Source organism: Trachypithecus francoisi, unplaced genomic scaffold (genome assembly GCF_009764315.1).
Source record: "Trachypithecus francoisi isolate TF-2019V2 unplaced genomic scaffold, Tfra_2.0 Lachesis_group8, whole genome shotgun sequence".
Taxonomy (NCBI): Eukaryota; Metazoa; Chordata; class Mammalia; order Primates; family Cercopithecidae; genus Trachypithecus; species Trachypithecus francoisi.
Window position 1 is genome coordinate 77,165,116 of NW_022681473.1, and position 22,753 is coordinate 77,187,868.

The window sequence follows — 22,753 nt, forward strand, 5'->3', positions numbered from 1 at the left end:
AGCCAAATATATTTTTTATTGTTAAGTTTTATTGTAAAAAAAAAATGTGTGTGCTTCTTGTAGGCTTTCAAAAAAGTGTTATCTGACGTGTCTTTCCTGCTACCTCTTTGTAGTCCTGGCAGTTATGATTTTTATTGTAGACGTATGCTGTAAATTTATAGCATGTCAAAAGTGCAAAATTTAATATTAATTACAAAGGGAAGGGGAAAGGAAAATACTTTTTGTAGCACAATTTAATATGACTTCCTGACAATATTAACCTTTGGTGAGGAAAAGATACACAGAGCTTGATACATTTGAGAATGGTGAGATTTAAATGAATACAATCATAAAATGGCATAAGGAAGTGCTTAACTCATACGGATCATAATTGCTGTATCATGAAAACATACATTGTTCACTCAGAGGAAAACTGTCCTTTATCCACAAAGGACAAATATTTACAAAGTACTCCAGTTTAATGTGTCCTAATTAGACAAGGCTAAAAAGCTTGAAAATACTAAATGTTACTTCAGGCTGGGCACGGTGGCTAACGCCTATAATCCCAGCACTTTGGGAGGCCAAAAGGGCAATCACTTGAGGTCAGGAGTTAGAGACCAGCCTGACCAACATGGCAAAACCCCGTCTCTATTAAAAATACAAAAATCAGCTATGTGTGGTGGTGGGCACCTGTAATTCCAGATGCTTGGGAGTCTGAGGCAGGAGAATTGCTTGAACCTAGGAGGCGGAAGTTGCAATGAACTTTGATTATGCCACTGCAATACAGCCTGGGTGACAGAGTGAGACTCTGTCTCAAACAAACAAACAAACAAAAACTCAGTTTAGCACCTTTTAAAAAATCACTTGTATTAGTCTGTTATCACACTGCTATAAAGATACTACTCAAGACTGGTTAATGTATAAACAAAAGAGGTTTAATTGACTAACAGTTCTGTATGACTAGGGAGGCCTCAGGAAACTTACAGTCATGGCAGAAGGCCAAGAAGAAGCAGGCTTCTTCTTCACAAGGCGGCAGGAGAGGAAGAGAGCTAGAGTGAGGGAGTGCCATACTTTAAAACCATCAGCTCTCCTGAGAACTAATTCATTATCATGAGGACAGCATGGGAGAAACTGCCCCCATGATCCAATCACCCCCACCATATCCCTCCCTCAACATGTGAGGATCACAACTCAAGATGAGATTTGGGTAAGAACACAGAGCCAAACCATTTCAGCACTCCTCAACAAGTGTGAGATAATACAGGAGCTACAGAGTTAACATTCACTGATAGATATACTTAGTATACATTTATTTTGCCCCAGGTCTTGTACTAAGTGTTGAGAATACACTGGGGAATGAGCCAGATACAGTCTCTGTCCTCAGAGAGCTTATGGTCTAGTGGGAAAGACAGCACTAATTATAACTGTGTCACATGTTGCAAAGAGAAGTGTAGGCTATTTTAGGAATATATTTTAGGCAAACCTAATCTAGCATCTTTCCCCAAGCTGTGGATAGGAGTAAATGGAGAGAAGAAAGCAGGAAATTTGCACAAAATTACTTATAGACTAGAAAAACCCAAAGGTAATAATAGAAGTTAAGTGTTCTATAATTCACAAATTATTAATACTTTTATTTTCCTGTGGGGGTGGGTGGGAAGGAGCGAGTGGAAGGAGCATTTAAGATGGATTTTAAAAGACAAATAAGATTTTTAGAAAAGATGTAGGGAAGAATAATCCAGATAAGAAGAGCAATACAGACACATAGTTTATTTGGAGAATGTCAAGTAGTTCATTTAATTGTAATATAATAATAGCTCCTATAGTGAGCACTCACTCTGCACAGGCCTCACAGTATCTTAAATCAGATACTGATTTAAGCTTGAAGTTTATATTTAATTCAGTAGGCCATAAGCCCGTGAAGTTCCTTGAGGATATGTGTAGTCAGTTCAGATGTGTACTTTGGGAAGCTTCCTCTGGAAATTCTATGTGGGATGATTTGAAAAGTATCTGCGTGTGTAGATAACAGTAGAAGTCAAGAGAATAGTGTCAAGGACACAACCTCGGGAGAAAAGCCAGTGTGAGACTCTGAAGGTGCGCTAGCCCTATTCATCATAGTTTAAAACATAGTTAGAAACATATGTAGCTTAGTGATTAAGAAGCCAGACTTTAGGCCAGACAATTCTGGGTTCAAATAATTACTGATAATTTATTGGTTGTGGACAAGATACTTAACCATGCCAACTCTCATGGGAATTGCGACACCTATAGTGTTGTGAGGATTACATGAATGAATTAGTATTTGTAAAAGGCTCAGTTGGCACTGTGTCTGTCATATAAGACATGCTCAGAAAATGCTAGCTATTACTATATTCATTCATTCAATATGTATTACGTATTTACCATGTGCCAGACACTATGCTAGATGCTGGGATATAATAGCAAAGGTCTCACAGGCCTCACAGTTGAGTAGGGGATGTAGACTACTAAAATGGCACGTACATTACTGTACTGGTGGTTCATTGGGCTCTCCTAGCACAGAATTATTCTGGCCTGGGACAGGGTCAACTTCTCCAAGGAAGTGACTTCTAATCTGAAATAGTCAGTCCTGGCCAAAATAGCAACAGTATTATGAAGGGTGTAAGAGAAACTGTTCTATCTGTTCTGGCATAGTTTTACCCTTGTTGCTAATAAAGAACAGCAGTACAGATCTTAAACTCTCTATATACAACCATAAGTAAGAAACAAATTCATTTGAACTGACAGCTACCAAAGATGCACAGCTGCCATCTGGTGACAAACAAACCCCTTGCACACCACTTATGATTTGATAAGCTAGATGTTTTACCGAGGTTGTCTGAACAGGATGGGTTGCAGTTATTGGTAGTAACAGCTTTTTCATTCTTTCTAAGTATTTATTTTTCATATTCTGTTTGTCACAGGTCTGAAGTTACTTTTTTTTTTTTTTTAAAGAGACAGGGTCTTACTGTATTGCCTAGGCTGAAGTACAGTGGCATGATCATAGCCCACTGCAACCTTTAACTCCTGAGCTCAGGCAATCCTCCCATGTCAGCCTCCCACGTAGCTGGGACTACAGGCATACACCACCATGCCTAGCTGATTTTTAATTTTTTTGTTAAGGTGGAGTCTCACTCTGGTGACCAGGCTGTTCTTGAACTTCTGGCCACAAGTGATTGCCCTGCCTCAACTCCCATAGTGCCGGGGTTACAGCATGAGCCGCTATGCCTGACTCAAGTTCCAGAATTTTAGTGTATTGTTATTGATCCCATTCTATCTCTATTTTACTATATTTTCTGAAAGCCTTGAAGGTAGTATTACCTTGGGAAAGCTTAATCTTTATAAGAGTAATGACTCTTACAGGATAGGTATAAACAGTGATACTGCAAACTCTGAGAAAGGAGATACTTCTTGAGGCATATCCAATTGTGATAGTATTTTCCATTCATTGTCTTTGCAAAAATATAGTCTAGTTTTGATGAAACAGGAATATTATTTTCTAGATATTTTATTTTTCCAAAGAAAAATAAGTAGATTAGAATAACATCAACTTTCAGATTTCCTAATGAAATAATATGAAGACTTGGGGAATCTGACTGTTTTCTGATTCCTGTTCTGTAGTGCCCTCTGTTTCCCTGTGCGTATACAGATAACCAAGTGTGCTACAGCTGTTTATGACTCAAAATGACAGGTATAAATGTCAAGTTTTACTGTAAATGAGAATCATTCAATTGTAACTATTAGCCAAATTTAAGAAAAAAATACATTGTTTTTGTGATTTTTTAGTGTTGTGATTTACTAGTATACCCAAGTCTAGCTGGTTTTTTGAAAAACTCTAAGGCATATGTTTAAAAAGCGGTGTCCCAAGTTAAAGGGTGCTTCATTAAGTGTTGTGCTGTATTTTACTTGGTCAGTTTGATATTAAAATACCTGCATTATCAAACAAATGACTATTAATTTATTTTGAGTATTCAGATTTTAAAAGTCTATTTTTCTTCATAGGATGATTCAATTTTATGTAAATTGTGAAAATACTATCTCAAATGATAAGATATTTTTCTGTGTATTTGTTTATAAACAGTCTTTTATTTTTTTCTCATTGATTTTTTTTAAGTGGAAAATGCCTCACATTGTGCTCTTTTCTTTAGATTCATTGTAGGAAAGGAAGAAATTCCCACACACTCTTTTTCACCAGAGGCAGCATATGCAAAAGTGGAACAAAAGAGAGAGCAACACAAGGAAAAACCCAGAAGAATGAATATGATTGGTCTAGTCAGGAAATTTGTGGATTCAATGTGAGCTCTTTATCTTGATATTTTAACCTACTTTGTCACTGTTTCATATGATATTTGTACCGTGCCATGGTATTTTTGTTTTCTGTTCAGGTAATGATGATCATTTTTCACCAGAAACTGTGCATAGAATTTTATAAAAGACACACAATGGCAAGTGAATATTATTTATTATTTCTGGCAGGACTGTCGACCATCATATGCCTTTAAAATAGGTTTACATAGAATTGGAATACTTTTGTATTTCAAACCAGGCAGAATCACAGGAGGCTATGATAGAGAACTTCAGGAAACTGATTAATATGTGTTGATTTAATGTGCCAAGTGTGGAAAGAAGGAAGCAAAATTCCTGAGAGAGATTCAAGAAGATTAAGGAATAATAAGGGACAACCCTTAAGTAAAGGATATTTTTTAAGAGTGAACATTTTTGGGGTTCTCAAACTGAAATGTTTTTATTTGTATATTATAAAAAGAAGTTTTCAGGTTTCATACAAATTTTCATTTATATTTCTAGTATAGATATTTAAGAAAATAAATTTAATAGTTTGAAATTAGATTATCAACCAACAAATAAAATCTTGGTAGTGATATTTTAGAGAGGGTGGAATGAGTAGGCAATAAAGAAAGTTAGGGGATCAACTATAGCAAGGGCTCCTAACCCCTGGACCGTGGACCAGTACTGGTCCGAGGCCTTTTAGGAACCCGGCCACACAGCAGTAGGTGAGCAGCAGGCCAGCGAGCATTACCGTTTGAACTCTGCCTCCTGTCACATCAGCAGTGGCATTAGATTCTCGTAGGAGCACAAACCCCATTGTGAACTGCGCGTGTGAGGGATCTAAGTTGTGTGCTTCTTATGAGCATCTAATGCCTGATGATGTGGAGTGGAACAGTTTCATACTAAACCATCCCCCTCTCCCGCCACCCAGTCAGTGGAAAAATTGTCTTCCATGAAACCAGTACCTGGTGCCAAAAAAGTTGGGGACCATTGAGTTATAGGAAGCTGAGGTCCTTTAATAAATTAGAAAACCTATGTTTCACTCTTATTTTCCCTCTACCAGCATTGTAACTTTGGACGAGAGATTTAACCATTGTGCATTTCCATTTTCTTGTCTGTTAACTGGGATTAATAATCTCTATTAAGAGTTGCTGTGAGCATTAAATGAGATAACATCTATGAACTTGCCTGACATAAAATATGAGCACAGGGAGGGTACTCAGATTTTTATTGAATTTAAACGTTTTGTCTTCATCTTAACATACATCTCGAGGATAACAGGAATAATTATGGTAGTTGCATTTATTAAACAAGTTCAAAAATAGTTATGGGTTACCTCAGTGGAGAAAAGGGAGAAAGGATCCTATTAATGGAAATAATTTCAACGGGAATCAGAGGGGAATGCAGAGAATGAATTATATGGGTAAATGATGCCTTGGGCATCAGAACTGATCAGGTCATGACAGAATGTATCGGAGTAGCCTCAGTGGGTCTACTGGTGTGAAAGCAGATGCAGAATAATACAGAAGCAAAGCAAATAATACAGGAGACAGGCAGTCCAGGTCCTGGGAAGCCATTTATGAGTGACTAAGAAAGACTAATTGACAGTACAGTTGATATCAGGATTTAACTTCACTAGCAAAGAAAGGTTAGGCCAGGCATGGTGGCTCACACCTGTAAAACTAACACTTTGGGAGACTGAGGTAGGAGAATCACTTGAGGCCAGGAGTTTGAGACCAGCCTAGACAACATAGCAAGACCCTGTCTCTAAAAAAAATTAAAAAATTAGGTAGGCATGGTGGCATGTGCCTGTAGTCCTGGCTACTCAGGAGGCTGAGGTGGGAGGATTGCTTGAGCCTAGGAGTTTAAGGCTGCAGTGATCTATGATCGTTATGATCATGCTACTGTACTCCAGCTTGGGTGACAGAGTGAGACTCCCATCTCTTAAAAAAGAAAAACACCAAAACCCCAAAAAACAAAGGAAGCTTAACAATTTCCGTGTAGTTCTGGTAAGAGTGGCTGAGAAATGTCTTTGAAGGGGACACTTAAAAGTGTGAAGAGTGATGGCTTGCATAAGGCAGCCTTTCTCTTATTCACTGCTTTTCAGGCCTCCAGCTTTAATCACTCAGCAGCTTCACATGGCCAGATATACCTTAGCATTCTAAAGATATAAGGGCTATGGCCAGTGTGAACTGAACTGTTGCTGTCACCCTTGACTAGGAAAGGCTGTATACTCCAGCTGTAGTGCAGAATTGGATTTCTGTAAAGGTCTTGCTAACCAATTTGCGAATGGGATTGGAGAGGTGCAGAGCCAGAACATTGCTCCACAAGTTATTGTTATAAACAGGAAAACATTCATGTGGTTCAACCATGAAAATAATTAATTAGCTACAGTCTGAAAGAAGTTATAAAGACCGCTTATTTTGGAACATGAACCCTCAAAGAGAGAGGGAGAGTTAGAACCATGTTAGATATTCTACTTACTTTTTTATGCCTAGGGTGAATAAATAGTCTTGGATTCAACATGCTAAATAATTAAAATGAGTGCATTGTGAACAGTAGTCCTCCCAGCAGAAATATTTATTAAACACTAGAGGGTTAAGTGGTTTACAGTTAAATCACAAATTAACTACTTTTGAATTACCACGTGATCTCTATTTCTTTATTTATTTCAACTGAATTTTGAATCCTAATACTATATCATGTTTCTTTTCCAGATGTTTTCTCTCAAATCTAATTAAGTATAAATTCCTGTAACCTGAGCACATTCTCATTATGACTTTTGCTCAAGTATTGACTTCATGGATGATTTATTACCATTATACTCTACAATAAGCAATTTAAAGTTTCCAAAAGACTTGGCAGAGTATATACATAATATATACGTATTTTTTCATATTTAATCACAAATACCTAACGGTGGTTTCTCTAGTCCATATTCAAGTATTTTGACTGCAGTCAGATAGTTTATACAATGTATCAAAAGGTAAGCAGCAAGTAGAAAAAGCAAAAATATCTGTTGTTCTTGCCTCTGTATGTCCTAAAACACCAAAAGTGACACACATTTAGAAGTAGTGAGTGGCACGGTGGCTCATACCTGTAATCCCAGAACTTTGGGAGGCCGAGGTGGGCAGATACCTGAGGTCAGGAGTTCGCGACCAGCCTAACCAACATGGTGAAACCCCATCTCTACTAAAAATACAAAAATTAGCTGGGCGTGGTGGCGGGTACCTGTAATCCCAGCTACTTGGGAGGCTGAGGCAGGAGAATGTCATGAACCTGAGAGGCAGAGGTTGCAGTGAGCTGAGATTGCACCATTGCACTCCAACCTGGGGTACAAGAACGAGACTTTGTCTCAAAAAAGAAAAAAGAAGTGAGTGATGTTTTCTTCTCTTTTTCCTTTGTTTTTCTTGGTTAGAAAGCTTTAAACAGATCCACAAACATATACAAACACATGGATATACACACTTTAATTATAATTAGTTTACTTTTTTTGGGTTCAATTTCAGATGCAAACATGGACCAAGGCATAGATGTTGCAAACATTATGAAGATAATTGCATCTCTTATTGCATTAAAGTAAGTATATGGAAGTATGTACTTTATTAACAATAGGGAATGGGTATAGAAATAACTTACTTATTTAGAAATAATTTAAAAGTAAATGGAAAAGTTGACATTAATAACTGCTATCATTCTTTGAATTTGACTTCAAGAGATGAGAAATTTATGACAATAGGTGATGATTTAGCTTTCAGTATTCACTTACCAGATCCTTAAATAATTTAAAAATTAGCTTATTTAAAAATTGGCTTACTTAAAACTTACGATATAGAAGATAAGATGGGATAACAACAAGGAAACATAAAGTCATTAAAATTTGTACTTTGTAATGTATCCTCATTAGAATTACATCCTAGAACAGGACTCCCAGACTGTGCTGTGTGCTAGCTGGATCAGCACTCACACACATACACTGTATGCACTGTACCCAGTCTGGTACAATGGCATTTAATTTTGGACTTGTGAAACTATTACTTTTTTTTTTTTTTTTTAAGCCATTGAGGTAACTGGAGCATGTCCACAGTTGCTCTACATTAAGAGAGCTAACTATGCCTGGCATAATTTCCTGACTCCCTAGTGGACTTGTGTACTAGCGTGTCTCTCCCTCCTTGCCTGCCCTTGTGTTGTCCCTCCTCCCTTCCCCCATCACCACCACTTCTGGGAAGAAAGTTATTTTCTTTGCAGTCAGCATGGCACAGGTGGCACCACCTGCTGCAAGTTCTTTAGTTTTTTGTTTTTTTTTTTTTAAAGACGGAGTCTCGCTCAGCCACCCAGGCTGGAGTACAGTGGTGCGATCTTGGCTCACTGCAACCACCGTCTCCTGGGTTCAAGCAATTTTCCCATCTCAGCCTCCCGAGTAGCTGGGATGATTACAGGCACCCATCATCATGCCTGGCCGATTTTTGTGTTTTAGTACAGGCGGGGTTTCACCATTTTAGCCAGGCTGGTCCTGAACTCCTGACCTTAGGTGATCTGCCTGCCTTGACCTCACAACGCTAGGATTACAGGTGTGAGCCACCGCGCCCGGCCAAGTTCCTTAGTTTTGAATGGTGCTCTAACAGTTCCAATGATGTGGAAAGTTTATGTTCTTCTTGCAATTTTAGTCTCTGCTCAGTTGATGATGAGAAGAGCAGAGTCGTGCAGCACCCAAAAAGACAGCCCCTTTATGGTTACTCTAGAAAGGAGGAACTGTCCCACATTAGTGCTCATGAAGGTAAACATCTGTGACCCAGTGTTGATGGTACCATTTGCCCAGCCCACACTTAGCTTCACAATTCCCCAGAATGACCAAGGATAAAACAGTAGGGTTTTGTTTTGTTTTGTTCCTCAGTTGTGCAATACTTTCTGACACTCTTTCCAAATTTGATTTCCTGCCTCAGTTTAAAGTGGCCAAAAAAAAAAAAAAGTAACATTGCTGGCGGTCCAAGTCAGCTGGTACCTGGATTTATTATTCCTTCCAATTAAACATGATTGTAGTTCAAAGAAAAACTTTAGATGGGGATCTAAGAGAAGTATTTGGATTAAATCAGAGGTATTTGAGAAATTTGGAGTGGGGGAGGTAATATTAAAAAAAATTGTATGAGAAAGTGAGAATTTCCAAGCAATAAAAAACTAGTGATTCTTTCAAATGTGTACCAGTACTGTAAACTTGGCAATTTATGTATAAATTGGAATACTATATTATATCCATGAATGTAAAACTATTTGGAGACCTGTGAGTAAGGAATTTAAACCATAAACATGGTAGTGAAATTTTTTGACAATGAACCTCATTATTTCAAAAACTTAATTACACCATATGTTAAATCACATCCCTGAGTAAATACTCATATTAATTACATTGTCCTCAATATTCTGTACTCCATTCACACTAACTTTTTCTTGGTTCCTTACACCTACCAGCCTCTTAATTGGCTTTATATTTTCTGTCTGAGCTGTCTGAAATGTTTTTCTCATGCTAACTTCTTCTCTTTTGGTTCTATTTAAATGTCACATCATTTACATGTCTGCCCTTAACATTTAATCTAATATAGATTACCCTGTTAATGTCTATCCTAGTGTCTTGATTACTTCCTTCATAACATTTATTATAATCTTTTGTATTTGTTTACTTAGTTATTTTCTTTTCCACTAATGAACATGAAAGCTCCACGAAGGCAAGAACTCTGTGTCCTCCTCGTCACTGTTATCCCCAGCATCTAGTGTAATGTTTGGCACATAACAGGCATTCAGCAAGTATTTTCTAAGTACATTAATGGGTGGATGAATAGTTCTCTTGAAAATAGTATAAAAAAAAGAGACCTATGGAAAGGTAACATAGGTAAAGAAATAAGAGATGAATAACCACACTGAAAACACAGAATTAAAACCCCAGCTCCCGAATGGGCTAATCAGTCTCTTAACCTATTTTCACTCTGCACTTCCCTCTGGCCTCTATGTAATGCAACTTTAGTAGGACTCAGGGAGGAATGACAACAGTCTGTATAAAGATACCCTGACTGGGCCGGGCGCGGTGGCTCAAGCCTGTTATTCCAGCACTTTGGGAGGCCGAGACGGGCGGATCACGAGGTCAGGAGATCGAGACCATCCTGGCTAACATGGTGAAACCCGTCTCTATTAAAATACAAAAACTAGCCGGGCGAGGTGGTGGGCGCCTGTAGTCCCAGCTACACGGGAGGCTGAGGCAGGAGAATGGCGTAAACCCGGGAGGCGGAGCTTGCAGTGAGCTGAGATCCGGCCACTGCACTCCAGTCTGGGCGACAGAGCGAGACTCCGCCTCAAAAAAAAAAAAAGATTGTAATGAAATTATAATTCCTGAATCCTTAGATTATCATTATAAGGTTATCAGTGGCAAGATAGAAGTGTGACCATTTCATTCATTTAACAAATACTAGACAATTTCAGTTAAGCAGATGCTTGAGAATTCACAGTAATTGATTGGACAATTTGATTTTATGTTTTAATAAGGTATTAGGTAGTTTCAGGTAAATTAACCAGTGTTTCCTCATAGTAATTAATTTTTTTTCTAGAAAAGAAATCTGTAGTCCAGGAAATACAAACCTGACTTTTGGGCATACACTGCTAAGAGTGTAAATATTTTCCCATTCTAGTCGGAGTTAGAGAGGAGGAGGATGGGACACTGGTATTAACAATGTATTGGTTGAACTGTATAGAAAATACTATTCTTTTTGTTAATGTTTTGTGCTCATTGAAATTTTTCAGTTTAATAGTAATTACTTATAGTGTCTCAGACATCTAAAATTCATCTTCATAAATATGGAAATGAAATTGACCAATAATAGTCATCCTCTCCAGATCTCTTTTGCATTATGGGCAGTTGAAGGAAATACAGAGAAATGTTAACAGTAAATTTGTAGTAGGTTTGCTTTTTCAAGTTTAATTTAATATACCTTAAAGCTACTACTCACTAGAGATGTTTTAGCCCGACATAGTGGAGCACAGGAATGAAAACCTAGATATAATTATGCACTCCCTGCCCCTTAGAAGTTCTTCTTACCTGACCATTTTAAAAGTTAGCACAAAAAGTCTTAACAAATAATGAAAATATTTTTCTATGAAAATAATCCCTACTCGTGCTAATCATTAAGAGTAGTTTTCTGTTAACATTTTTCAAGAGCATTTGGTTTTATTAAGTAGTTTTTGGAATTTTAGTGCTTTTGTATGTAAAACTCATTTGTGGTTTAGGAATTTAAAATCCTGATTATTGTCAACAAAATGTCAAGAAATGGAATTCTCGTGCATAGGCAAGCTTGGCCAGTGCTTGTGAGACTTTTTAAGTCTTTGTAAATCAAAGAAAGTAAACTCATTCTAAGACTTCACTCTTATTTTTAAGGTAATTGTTTTAAAATTATTGTTTGAGGTTTTAAGGCTTTATTTTGAAAGTTGCTGTGCTATAAATTTAGATTAAATTTGTTTTGTCTTGTTTCTATTCTGAGATGGTAAAATTTATATTCTATGAAAAACTTCAAAATTTGTTTGTAAATCAGATTTTCCTCCAAATTTCCTCTAGGGTTTCATCAGAATGTTTAGCGTGGGGTACTTGATCCAGTGCTGCCTCCGAATCCCCTCTGCATTTAGGCATCTATTTACACAGCCATCTCGGCTACTTTCTCTCTTCTACAATAAAGAAAACTTCCAGCTTGGAGCTTTTCTTGGCTCTTTTGTTAGTATATACAAGGTAAGGCTTTTAGAAGAAGAAAGAAAAATGGGAAATAAATAACATTGCTATTGTTAGAATGAGAGATGGCCTTAGTTCACTTATTTTTTAATGCTTCTTTCTGGAATATTCATAGATATCTTGAACATAACCAAATCTATACAATGTATTGGGAAATGAGGGTGCAGAAATTTCTTCTTTTAAAATATTATTTAATATGCTTGAATGTGTAGACATGTTTGCATTTAGATATGGTATTAAACATTGTCAGACTCATTTTCTTTTTCAGTGTATAGACACTCAGAAAATATGAATTTTGTGGATATTTCTAGCATCAAAAATGATATTAATATGCCTGGTTTATTTGTTTTTTAAATCATATTTACTGCCTGGTTATTAGTTTAAATGTATTTCAGATCTTTCTAGCTGAAATAAACACTTGATAGAATCGGTGAGAATTTTCTGTTGTAACTTAAATAAGCAATGACTTATATTCCTTCTTCCACCCACTCCCAGTTGCTACTACACAGTCTCAGATAACCAGAGTTCACAGTCTTCCACCCCATTCTGTATGTTCCTATAAAAGTGCCCACACCTAAACATATATGTGGAGATCATTCTTAACCTAGTACTCTGCAACTTTAAGTGATGGCCTTTTGCATAATGGAGTCACTAGTGTGTAAATCATATTTTATTAAACACTTAAAAGATTCTTAATCTGAATATAGTCTCTAAATGGTAAAATGTGTTAATTAATGTTGACCTAACACATGGACATAAAGATAACAACAGAAGTCACTGGGGGCTTCTAGAGAAGGGAGGGAGGGAGGGAGCAGGGCAAGGATTGGAAAACTAGTGCCTGGGTATCAGGATCAATCATACCCCAAACCTCAGCACCACACCTTATACCCCATAACAAACCTGCACATATATCCCCCAAGTCTAAAAAAAAAAAAAGTTGCAATTAAAATCAAAAAAGAGATTAGAACACGTACACACACAGAGGAATGACCACACGAGGACACAGGGAGAAGGTGGCCATCTGCTAGCCATGAAGAGAGGCCTCAGGAGGAGCAAACCTTGAGCATACCTTGATCTTTGAACTCCCAGCCTGTATGACTGTGAAAAAAATTGATTTGTTGTTTTTTTGTTAATCTACAATCACAAATTGCTCACTTTTGCCGTAATTTTACTCTATAAAAGATATGTGTGGCCGGGCGCGATGGCTCACACCTGTAATCCCAGCAATTTGGGAGGCGAAGGTGGGCGGATCATGAGGTCAGGAGATCGAGACCATTCTGGCTAACACGGTGAAACCCCGTCTGTAATAAAAATACAAAAAAAATTATCCGGGTGTGGTGGTGGGCACCTGTAGTCCCAGCTGCTGGGGAGGTCGAGGCAGGAGAATGGCATGAACCCGGGAGGCGGAGCTTGCAGTAAGCCAAGATCATGCCACTGCACTCCAGCCTGGGTGACAGAGCGAGACTCTGTCTCAAAAAAAAAAAAAAAAAAAAAAGATATATGTTTTGAGCACAGGGATTGTGGCTCATTTTGCAGGAACATGCAGCAGACATTCCAATATGTCTGACTAATGAATTAAGGACATCAAAGGAGTGTACATTTTCATAGATGGGATTTGTCTACCTTGCCTCTGTCTCCAAAAAAAAATAAATACATATTTTATTCATATTTTATTTCTTTGAATAAGCTTTAATGTATATTTTAATAAATATATTGAAAAGGATATATATTCTGTGGGTATATGTGTGTATATATATACACATTCACATATACACACTTTTTGTTGTTAAACTCAAAATTAATGATGGGAAAACTGAATTCTAGAATTATTTAGGGTAACATGGTCAGTGTCATTTTCTGTAAAAATTTACACATACAAGATAGGTATGGATAAAATATTTTGAAAAGGAAAGGAGGAATAATAAACCATAGATAATGAATCACTTGTTATGAAATATTACTAATGTTAAAAACATTTTCAGTATGGTTTGACTAGGAAGCATTACTAATGTATTTGAATATACAAGAGTTAAGGACACATTATTGATAATTGCATGTTTATATTCACATTTAAAAAAATTTCTCATGTTACAGCATTTGTATTTATTCTTAACATAAACTCTTAACTATTTACATGTGGATTATCTCCAACATTTTTAGCCCCAGGTTGGTTATTCCCTACCATCTAGCATATCTCAGAGTGTGTTTTGTTTTGCTTTTTAATTTTTCATTTCTGTTACTATTTATTTACTTAGGTAATATGAACAAATGGTATAAACTAACAAAAATACAACTGGGCCAGAAAATTTCAGAAAATATTCATGTGATGTGTTCAAAAACTGTATGTGATTTTTCAAAAACAAATTGCCCATGCTATAGTATCTTTGTAAGAATGTTAAGAGAAGGGCAGGCAAATAAACCTTATTTTTTCTGTTTCTTGGTGAACTGACCCTTTTTAAAAAATTTGGTAAGGTTCTTCTTTATCTCTGGTAATATTCATTGTTTTATAGTCTACATTTAATATTAATATAACTACTTCAACTTTTTAAAATTATCGTTTGATGTAATAATGTTTCCATTCTTTCACTTTAATTTTTCTGTCTTCATTTGAAAAACTGGTTTCTTTTAGGCTGCAGAGAGTTGGCCCTTTCTTATAGAATCTGATCATCTCTATCTTCTAATTGGCATGTTTGTACTGTTTACATATAATGTATTATATGTAAAGATATATAGTTTATGATATGATTGAGTTTAAACCTACTTTCATGTTGTTTTGTGTTGGTTCCTTTTTTTTTCTTCTTTTTTTTTTTTCTTTTTTGGCCTTCTGGATTGATTGTGTATTTTACTATGGCTCTATTCTATCTTCATGATTGCCTTATTATTTGTGCTTGCTTTCATTTAGTGGCTGCCTTAACATTTTATAATACACATTTTTAATGTATCAGCCAATCTTCAAGTAATGTTATACTACTTCACATACAGTGTCAGACCTTACAACACTGTACTTTGAATGTCTCCTTCCCATCCTTTGTTATAGAATTTAACATATATCATTTATTTTTATATGTGTTATACACTCCACAATATATTGTTACTATTTTTGTTTTAGATCAGGGGTCAACACACTTTTTCTGTGAAGAGCCAGATCATGACTCTTTTAGGCTTTGTGACCATATGGTCTCTGTCATAACTACCCACCTCTGCTGTTACAGTGTGAAAGCAGCTATAGACAATATATGAATGAATGAGTGTGGCTGTGTTTCAGTAAAACTTTATCACACTATAATTAGAACTTTGTATAATATTCACGTTGTAAAATGTTGTCATTCTTTTGATTTATTTTTCATTTATTTAGGACTGTAAAAATGATTATTAGCTCCTGAGCCACATAAAAACAAGTGGCAGGCCAGATTTGGCTAGTGAGCCATAGTTTGCTGACCCCTATTTTAGATAGTTAATTAACTTTTCATGCAAGTAAATATAAGAAAAATATGTCTTCTAAATTTACCTTCACTTTTCTATTTCCAGAACTCTGCATTTCTTTTCATAGTTCTAAATTTTTATCTTGTGTCATATTCCTTCTATCTTTAACATTTGTGTGAGCTCAGATCTACTGGTGATGGATTTCCTCAGCTTTTATTTGTCTGGGAAAAATATTTGTTTCATCTTCAGTTTTGAGAAATATTTTCTCTGGGTATAGAATTGTGGCCTGACAGACTTGTTTAACCAGCATTTTGTTCTTGTTAAAATGGGAATGATGCTTTTCCTAGCATTCGATAGCTAGGCAAAAGTGGTATTTATGGATTTATTTTGAAAAATCAGTGCAATAAAAATATTATGTGTAATTTCTTAATAGAGTCTATCCAGAGTAATAACTTTATAAAATATTATTTTTCATAATTTTTCCAATCACATATTCAGTTTGATTTAGATAAGATCACTAATTGACCCGCAAGGTAATCTGATGAATTGATTTGTTATAGTTGTTTTTGTTTATGCTTTTGTTTCTAGAAATGAAATAACTGAAGTAATTGTATTTTCTCCTTAACTAGGGTACTAGTTGCTTCCTGCGCTGGATCAGAAACTTAGATGATGAACTACATGCTATTATAGCTGGTAAAGCAATAATAAAAAATGAATAGTTATTATTGTATTAATCAGTAGTAGGAATGAATTAGAAATACCATCCAATTCATCCAATTTCTATGGATCTTCCTTTCTCTATTGTAGTAGAATCCCAGTTGAGGCACTTGTCCAATACTTTGTGATGTTTAACGTATTAAGGCACTGTTGCCATCTGATGTTTTGAGTTGGCAGTATAATGACTTGGATATCTGTCCTGCTACAGGCCATAAATCCTAGCGAATGTGTCATAAAAGAACGTAAAGCCTTATAGTTACCATATAAGTGATAAATGGAAGTTCAAGTAGATTTCATTGAAAATTCTATTTTTACCATGGGAAAATGGCATATATTTTCATAATAACTTTTTAAAGGACCTTAATCATTTTATTAAAAAATCTAAATATTATTTTCCTTGTGTAATATATTATTAAATTAAATAGATAATTTTTCAGGAATAATCTTAGTTATTAGTATTCGACACCTCCTCTCTTCCCCTGGCCTTGGTTTTCCATTTATAGAATGAATGAAAGCAGTGCTATAGAGAGAAGTATTGATAGCACTAAAAATTATTTGAATTATTTAATATTAGAAGAATATATGAATAAATATTTCCACTTAAAATCGAAATGATACCAAAAGGCTTTGAAAAATTATTTTTTTAAATTGTATTTGGCAAGACCACTCCTCTTTAAAGTTAAAATAGAAATGTAAAGCTTCTTGTTATACATAAATCAGAACTGTTTATTTCTAACTCTGAATATCAATTTTTAAATAAAATATGCAATAATAACTCACCCCATTTTAATGTCATCTGGTGTATTACTGTCCTTGATTGTGTTGTAACAAGAGGTAGTACTGATTCTGTGTAACTGAATTTACATTTCTGATGACATAATAATAAATAAACACTTTGCAATCTTATCAGTTATTTCTTATTTCTTGTTTCAGGATTTTTGGCAGGTATATCAATGATGTTTTATAAAAGCACAACAATTTCCATGTATTTAGCATCCAAATTGGTAGAGGTAAGCAAAATTTTTATGCATGAAAAGTTCCAAAGAATATAAAGCTTTTAGCTGCTGACTGTGTTAACAGCAAATATATATCCCAATGGCAAAAGTAAATTTTAATCCTCTAAAAGTATTTGCAAAGTTGATTCCCCTGTGTTTTTCTTTGTGTATGTGTGTTATTTTCAAATATACATTAAGTATAGAAAGAGTAGTGTAATTAACCTTCATGCACCCATCATGCAGATTCAACAGTTACCAGCATTTGCCCAGTCTCCTTTCATCTACACTCCTCAACCCCACAGGTACCGAATTGTTTTAAAGCAAATCCCAGACATCGTATCATTTCATCCTTTAAAAAATCTCAGAGTAAAGACTCCTTAAAGATTAAAGGCTAAAGGCTTCTTCAAAACAAACAAATCAACAATACCACAGTACCATTATCATACATTAAAACCCTCCCAGTAATTCCATAGTAATATAATATATCCAATTAGAGTTTATGTCTTCACTGATTATCTTATAAATATCTTTTTACAATCATTTTATTTTAATCAAGTTCCAAACAAAGTTTCTTTTAGTTTATAATAGTTACCCCCCTACTACTGCTGCTACAGCTTTTCTTCCTCCTCCTCCTCCTTCCTTGACATTTATTTGTTGAAGATGTAGGTCATTAGTTCAGGGAATTTCCCAAATTCTGAATTTTGCTGATTGCATCCTCACTGTTGTTAACATGTTTCTTTAACTCATGAATTTTTAAAATTGTTAGATCTTGAGGCCTAAGCAAATTCAGGTTTAAATTTTTATAGGCGGTAACGGACATACTTCACATTTACTGTGTATGTGAACTTTCAATTGCATGACGAGGCACAAAAATGTCTGGTTGTCTCTCTTATTGTAATGCTAAGATTGATCAGTGGGCTTAGGTGTTGACAGAGCCAACATAAGGTTCCCCAGTAGCCTTTTAGCTAGTAGTTGTAGCAGCTGTTAATAACCACTGGGATTTATTATTTCATTAAGAGTTGTAAAATGATGAAAAATACTATTATTGTTTATTCTGTGTTTATTAGCTGAAATTGTTCTAAAAGCATTTTTTGTTTTCAACTGTTTGGTTACTCTGAAATATGTTGTTCTGGGAAGTCAAAATAAAATGCTTGATTACTTCATTTTTAATTATCAGTGTTTAGAATGAGTTAGTACATTAGCATCCTGCAAAGTTGACTGATGAGTCTTTATTTTTAAAGTATCATTATGAAGATTTGGAGTTTAACATATATGATTTATTTTAACCCATTGCAATCATTGTGCTCAGATTGTTCCCATATTTGGCCAGAGAGCTTCCTTAAGTTGACTCCTGTTTGTTGTAACATAACACCATTATCTTTGATAGCTTTCTTGCTGTAAGACAATGTATTCCAGGCTCATCTGGGACATTTTCTGCCTCAGACATAAAATCAGTCTTCTCTATAATGGCTCCTACTTTGTTTTAGTGGGAAATGGTATTTAAAGATTTCAGTCCGGGTACTAGAGGTTATTTGCTCCCAGGCTAGTTACTGATTCTTGCCTTTCGCAGTGAACGGAGCTAGAGAATCTCCCTCCCCTTTCTTTTTAGAGACAGAAAATACATTTGGAGCATATTGATATTTCTAATTCAAAGTTAAGAATATAGATTTTATTTAACTTATTTAATTACTTGTTTTACCCAAATATGTGCTTGTGTGTGTGTGTGTGTGTGTGTGTGAGAGAGAGAGAGAGAGAGAGAAAGAGAGAGAGATTGAGAGAATATATACATCATGAAATCAGGAGGACAAGCAGGAGCCAGATCATGTAGGATTTTAAAAGCTGGGGTAAATAATTTATTTTTGTTCTCAGTGCACTGGAAACCACCGAAGAGTTTTAAGCATGGAAATGCAGTATTTAATTCACATTTTAAGAAGAGCATTCTGGCTACTATATAGAGAGAGGCAGGACCGAAGCTGAGAGAACAGTTAGTCTCTGTCAGGAGATGGTGGCTTGCACCAGGATGGTAGCAGCAGAGATGGAGAGAACTACACAGGTTTGGTGTATGTTTAGGAGTAGAGTTGACAAGACTTGCTAATGGAGAGGAAAAGGGAACTGAGAGAAAGAAAATAATCCTTAGGTAGCAAAAATATATTCTTTAACACAAGAGGAAACCAATATTGAGATCTAGTTTATTAAAGGTGTTTTACAGCTAAGTGGCCAGAGTTTTTTAAGGCAAGCAATGGTATCTCTCCCTTTCTTGTGTCATCAGGCCATATCTGATCCTGGCAAAAGAAACTGGCATACAAACTGTGCTGGTGCAGACTTTTTTTAAAAAAAAAATTAGGGAGATTAGAAATTTAAGCTTGCTATATCCTTTTGTGGAATTCATTGCTGTGTTGTAATAGACAATCATTTTTCTATGATTGAAGTTAATTTTATATTAAAATGCTCTATTACTGTACAGTGAAAATGATATAAAGATCAACTGTATAGACCATTGTTTTCTAGGAACCTCTGAGTCAAATGCATATTTTTATTTAGTATATATTATGTTCTCATTACTGTGCTACATACTGGAAAGAATATAGAGTATAGGATATGGTTTCTATCCTTCATTAACTTAGAATCTGGTTTATTAAATGAATTTTATTATAAATAATTAGAAACAGTTAGTCTGTCTATTGGGAAATAGCTATTTCACTTAACATTTCTGTGATGCAGTTCTACCACATCTGAATTAAATTTTCTTCAACATGAATACAGCACAGTATATCTGTATCTTGCAATATACTGTTACATTTTTTTTTTCAAAATAATGGCCAAAGTATATTTATTTATCTTGTTTCCAAAATAGATTATAACTTGGCATATATATCTTGCAATTCTCATATATCCCAGTCTCTTACACATATTATATACATTTAATCTTCAGTATATACTTTTGGATTGATTTGTATGTAAAGTATTCACCTTATCATTTCCTTTGTTACTTTGCTCTTTGGTTATGGTAGCTTATATAGATCTTGAGGATTCTTTTTATGGCAATTCAGTTGGGATATAATTTTAAAAGAGTCATGTTTACTTAGCAAGTATTTTAAAGCCATGGTCTGGGGTAGGTATTGAAGACCATGCAAAGTTGAAGAAGAGAAGGTTGTTGCCACCTGTCAGTGACTTCTTTTGAGTTCTCATCCTGTTTATATTCTTTATTTTGTGAAGAACAGTGCCCAGCATGTAGACACCATTAAATGTTTACTGAATAAATTAATGAAGGATGAACAGATCTATCAGGGAAGAGAGCACATGAGCACTGTACAGAAAGCATTGAAGAGTAAATATCATTTAAAAAGCAGCAATAAAATGTTCCTGAATTTACAGAAAAGTATTACTGCTTGAAGCTGGGATTTGGAGCAAAACAGTGAGGGAAAGGGAAGGGCTGACCCTTAACATCATTATGAAAAATATGACATGGTTTGAGCTCTGAAGGGAGTATTAGGATTCAGAAAGGTAGAAAACATAGTTGTAGGCAGGGAGCACAATGCTCAATTATGTTTTTAATGCTGAGGTTTTTTCTTTATAACTCTTGTCTTATGCTTGTTTTGCAGACAATGTATTTCAAAGGCATTGAAGCAGGGAAGGTTCCCTATTTTCCTCACGCAGATACTATCATCTATTCCATCTCTACAGCAATTTGCTTCCAGGCAGTAAGTATAGCTTTTTGAAATGAGAAATTGAATGATTCCTGTTTCTAATGTGCATTAATCAAATGGGAGAAAAACAAACTCTGGGAACATTTCTATTTACAGTATTACATTTTAAGCTTTTTTTTGTTGTTTTTTGTTGTTGTTTTTTTTCAGCAAGATAGCTTACTGGCTTCTAATCTTTAAACATGTTAACTTAATGGGCTAGGTCCTTTCTATGAGTACACCAATTTTTAGGTTTTAATAGACTACAATTTATAAGTAAATTATTATTCCAGTACTTTGGGAAGAATGCCCCAATTTAATTATCCTTCCCTTTGATTTAAAAAAAAAAGGATAATAGGGATATGCTGTTAATAGTCATAGGCATAAATACAAATAATTGCACTTCTCCAATATTCAAAATGAGGATGAGGAAGAACTAGTTTCATATAAGCATTGCTCAATCTCTAAATTCTGTAACCATTATTATTGACATTAATGGTGTTAGGGCTGTTTTAAAATTTTTGGAAAAACTTTTATTTGCTCTTTCTCACAAAATGCTGCCAGGTTGAAAAACTCATTAAAACTAATGAAGTATCAATATCTCAGTAAATCCTTCCTGATAATGACTATTCACTTAATTATTACTTCAAAAGCAACTTTTTTTTTTTTTTTTTTGATATGGAGTTTTGCTCTTGTCCAGGCTGGAGTGCAGTGGCGCAATCTCAGCTCACTGCAACCTCCGTCTCCTGGGTCCAAGTGATTCTTCTGCCTCAGCCTCCCAAGTAGCTGGGATTAAAGGCATGCACCACCATGCCTGGCTAATTTTTGTATTTTCAGTAGAGACGGGGTTTTTCCACGTTGGTCAGGCTTGTCTTGAACTCCTGACCTCAGGTGATCCGCCTGCCTCAGCCTCCACAAGTGCTGAGATTACAGGTGTGAGCCACCGCGCCCGGCCAAAAGCAACATTTTTATTTGAAGGCATATTTACGAAGATTCTTGATAGTTACCAACTTAAACATCAATACACCTTTGTGTATTTCATCACTTTCAGTTTTCATTTATACTTACTAAAAGAATTCTCAAATTTAATATTCTTAGGCTGTCATGGAAGTTCAGACTTTGAGACCATCTTACTGGAAGTTCCTTTTAAGACTCACCAAGGGCAAGTAAGTGACTAAGCAGTTTTCTTAAAAATATTACTAGTGGTTTTATCTTTTTGAGGGAATATTATTTCAGTGGTAAAGTAGGTATTTAGATATAAATAAAATATGAGCAACTTACTAAGAATAACATGGGGCATTTTTTGAGTGATCATTATTCTGACCATTCTTTTCCCTGTATAATGTAGATGTTTTAAGTGGTCTAGATTAATATCATGTTGATTTGCTAACTACTGATTAATTGCTACATAAATACTTAAGTCTGATTGTTTGAATCATTGGCCATTTCTTTTTTATTAAAAATATTACACAGATTCATTAAAGATCATCTCTACTTAATTAACTGATTTCCATTTTGAAAATAGTCATATTGCATTGCTTCTTGTTGTAAGTATACTTTCCTCTACCTTGCATATCATTTTTGCTTTGTTTTGTTTTCTCCCCTGATCTTAATCTAATTCTTTGGGAGGCATTTTGACCTAATAGAAAGAGCATGGGTTTTAGAGTCAGGCAGACCTAAATGTGAGTCCAGCTCTGCTACCTTCAGCTGTGTTACTATGGAAAATTATTTACCCTCATGCGCGTAAGCTTTTTTCTGTCTACAATGAAACAATAATACATACATTGTATGGTTGTAGGAAAATTAAGATGCTTATAGTAGCACTGGGTAAATTGCACATATTACTGTCATTACTAAGAATAATAGCAAATACTTGTATAGTGCTTACAATG

At 35.3% G+C, this 22,753-nt stretch overlaps 1 protein-coding gene across 5 annotated transcripts in view; it reads left to right on the forward strand.

Moving 5' to 3' along the window:
* TMEM135 (transmembrane protein 135) overlaps window positions 1-22,753 on the forward strand; it is a 264,729-nt gene that overhangs the window by 239,894 nt on the left and 2,082 nt on the right. For all 5 annotated transcript variants that reach the window (XM_033203861.1, XM_033203860.1, XM_033203859.1 and 2 more), the window contains 7 exons: window positions 4,143-4,289; window positions 7,791-7,860; window positions 11,876-12,043; window positions 16,096-16,159; window positions 17,117-17,193; window positions 20,781-20,879; window positions 21,960-22,027. In XM_033203861.1, coding sequence (XP_033059752.1) covers window positions 4,143-4,289; window positions 7,791-7,860; window positions 11,876-12,043; window positions 16,096-16,159; window positions 17,117-17,193; window positions 20,781-20,879; window positions 21,960-22,027 — 693 coding nt within the window. The remainder of the gene's footprint in view (window positions 1-4,142; window positions 4,290-7,790; window positions 7,861-11,875; window positions 12,044-16,095; window positions 16,160-17,116; window positions 17,194-20,780; window positions 20,880-21,959; window positions 22,028-22,753) is intronic.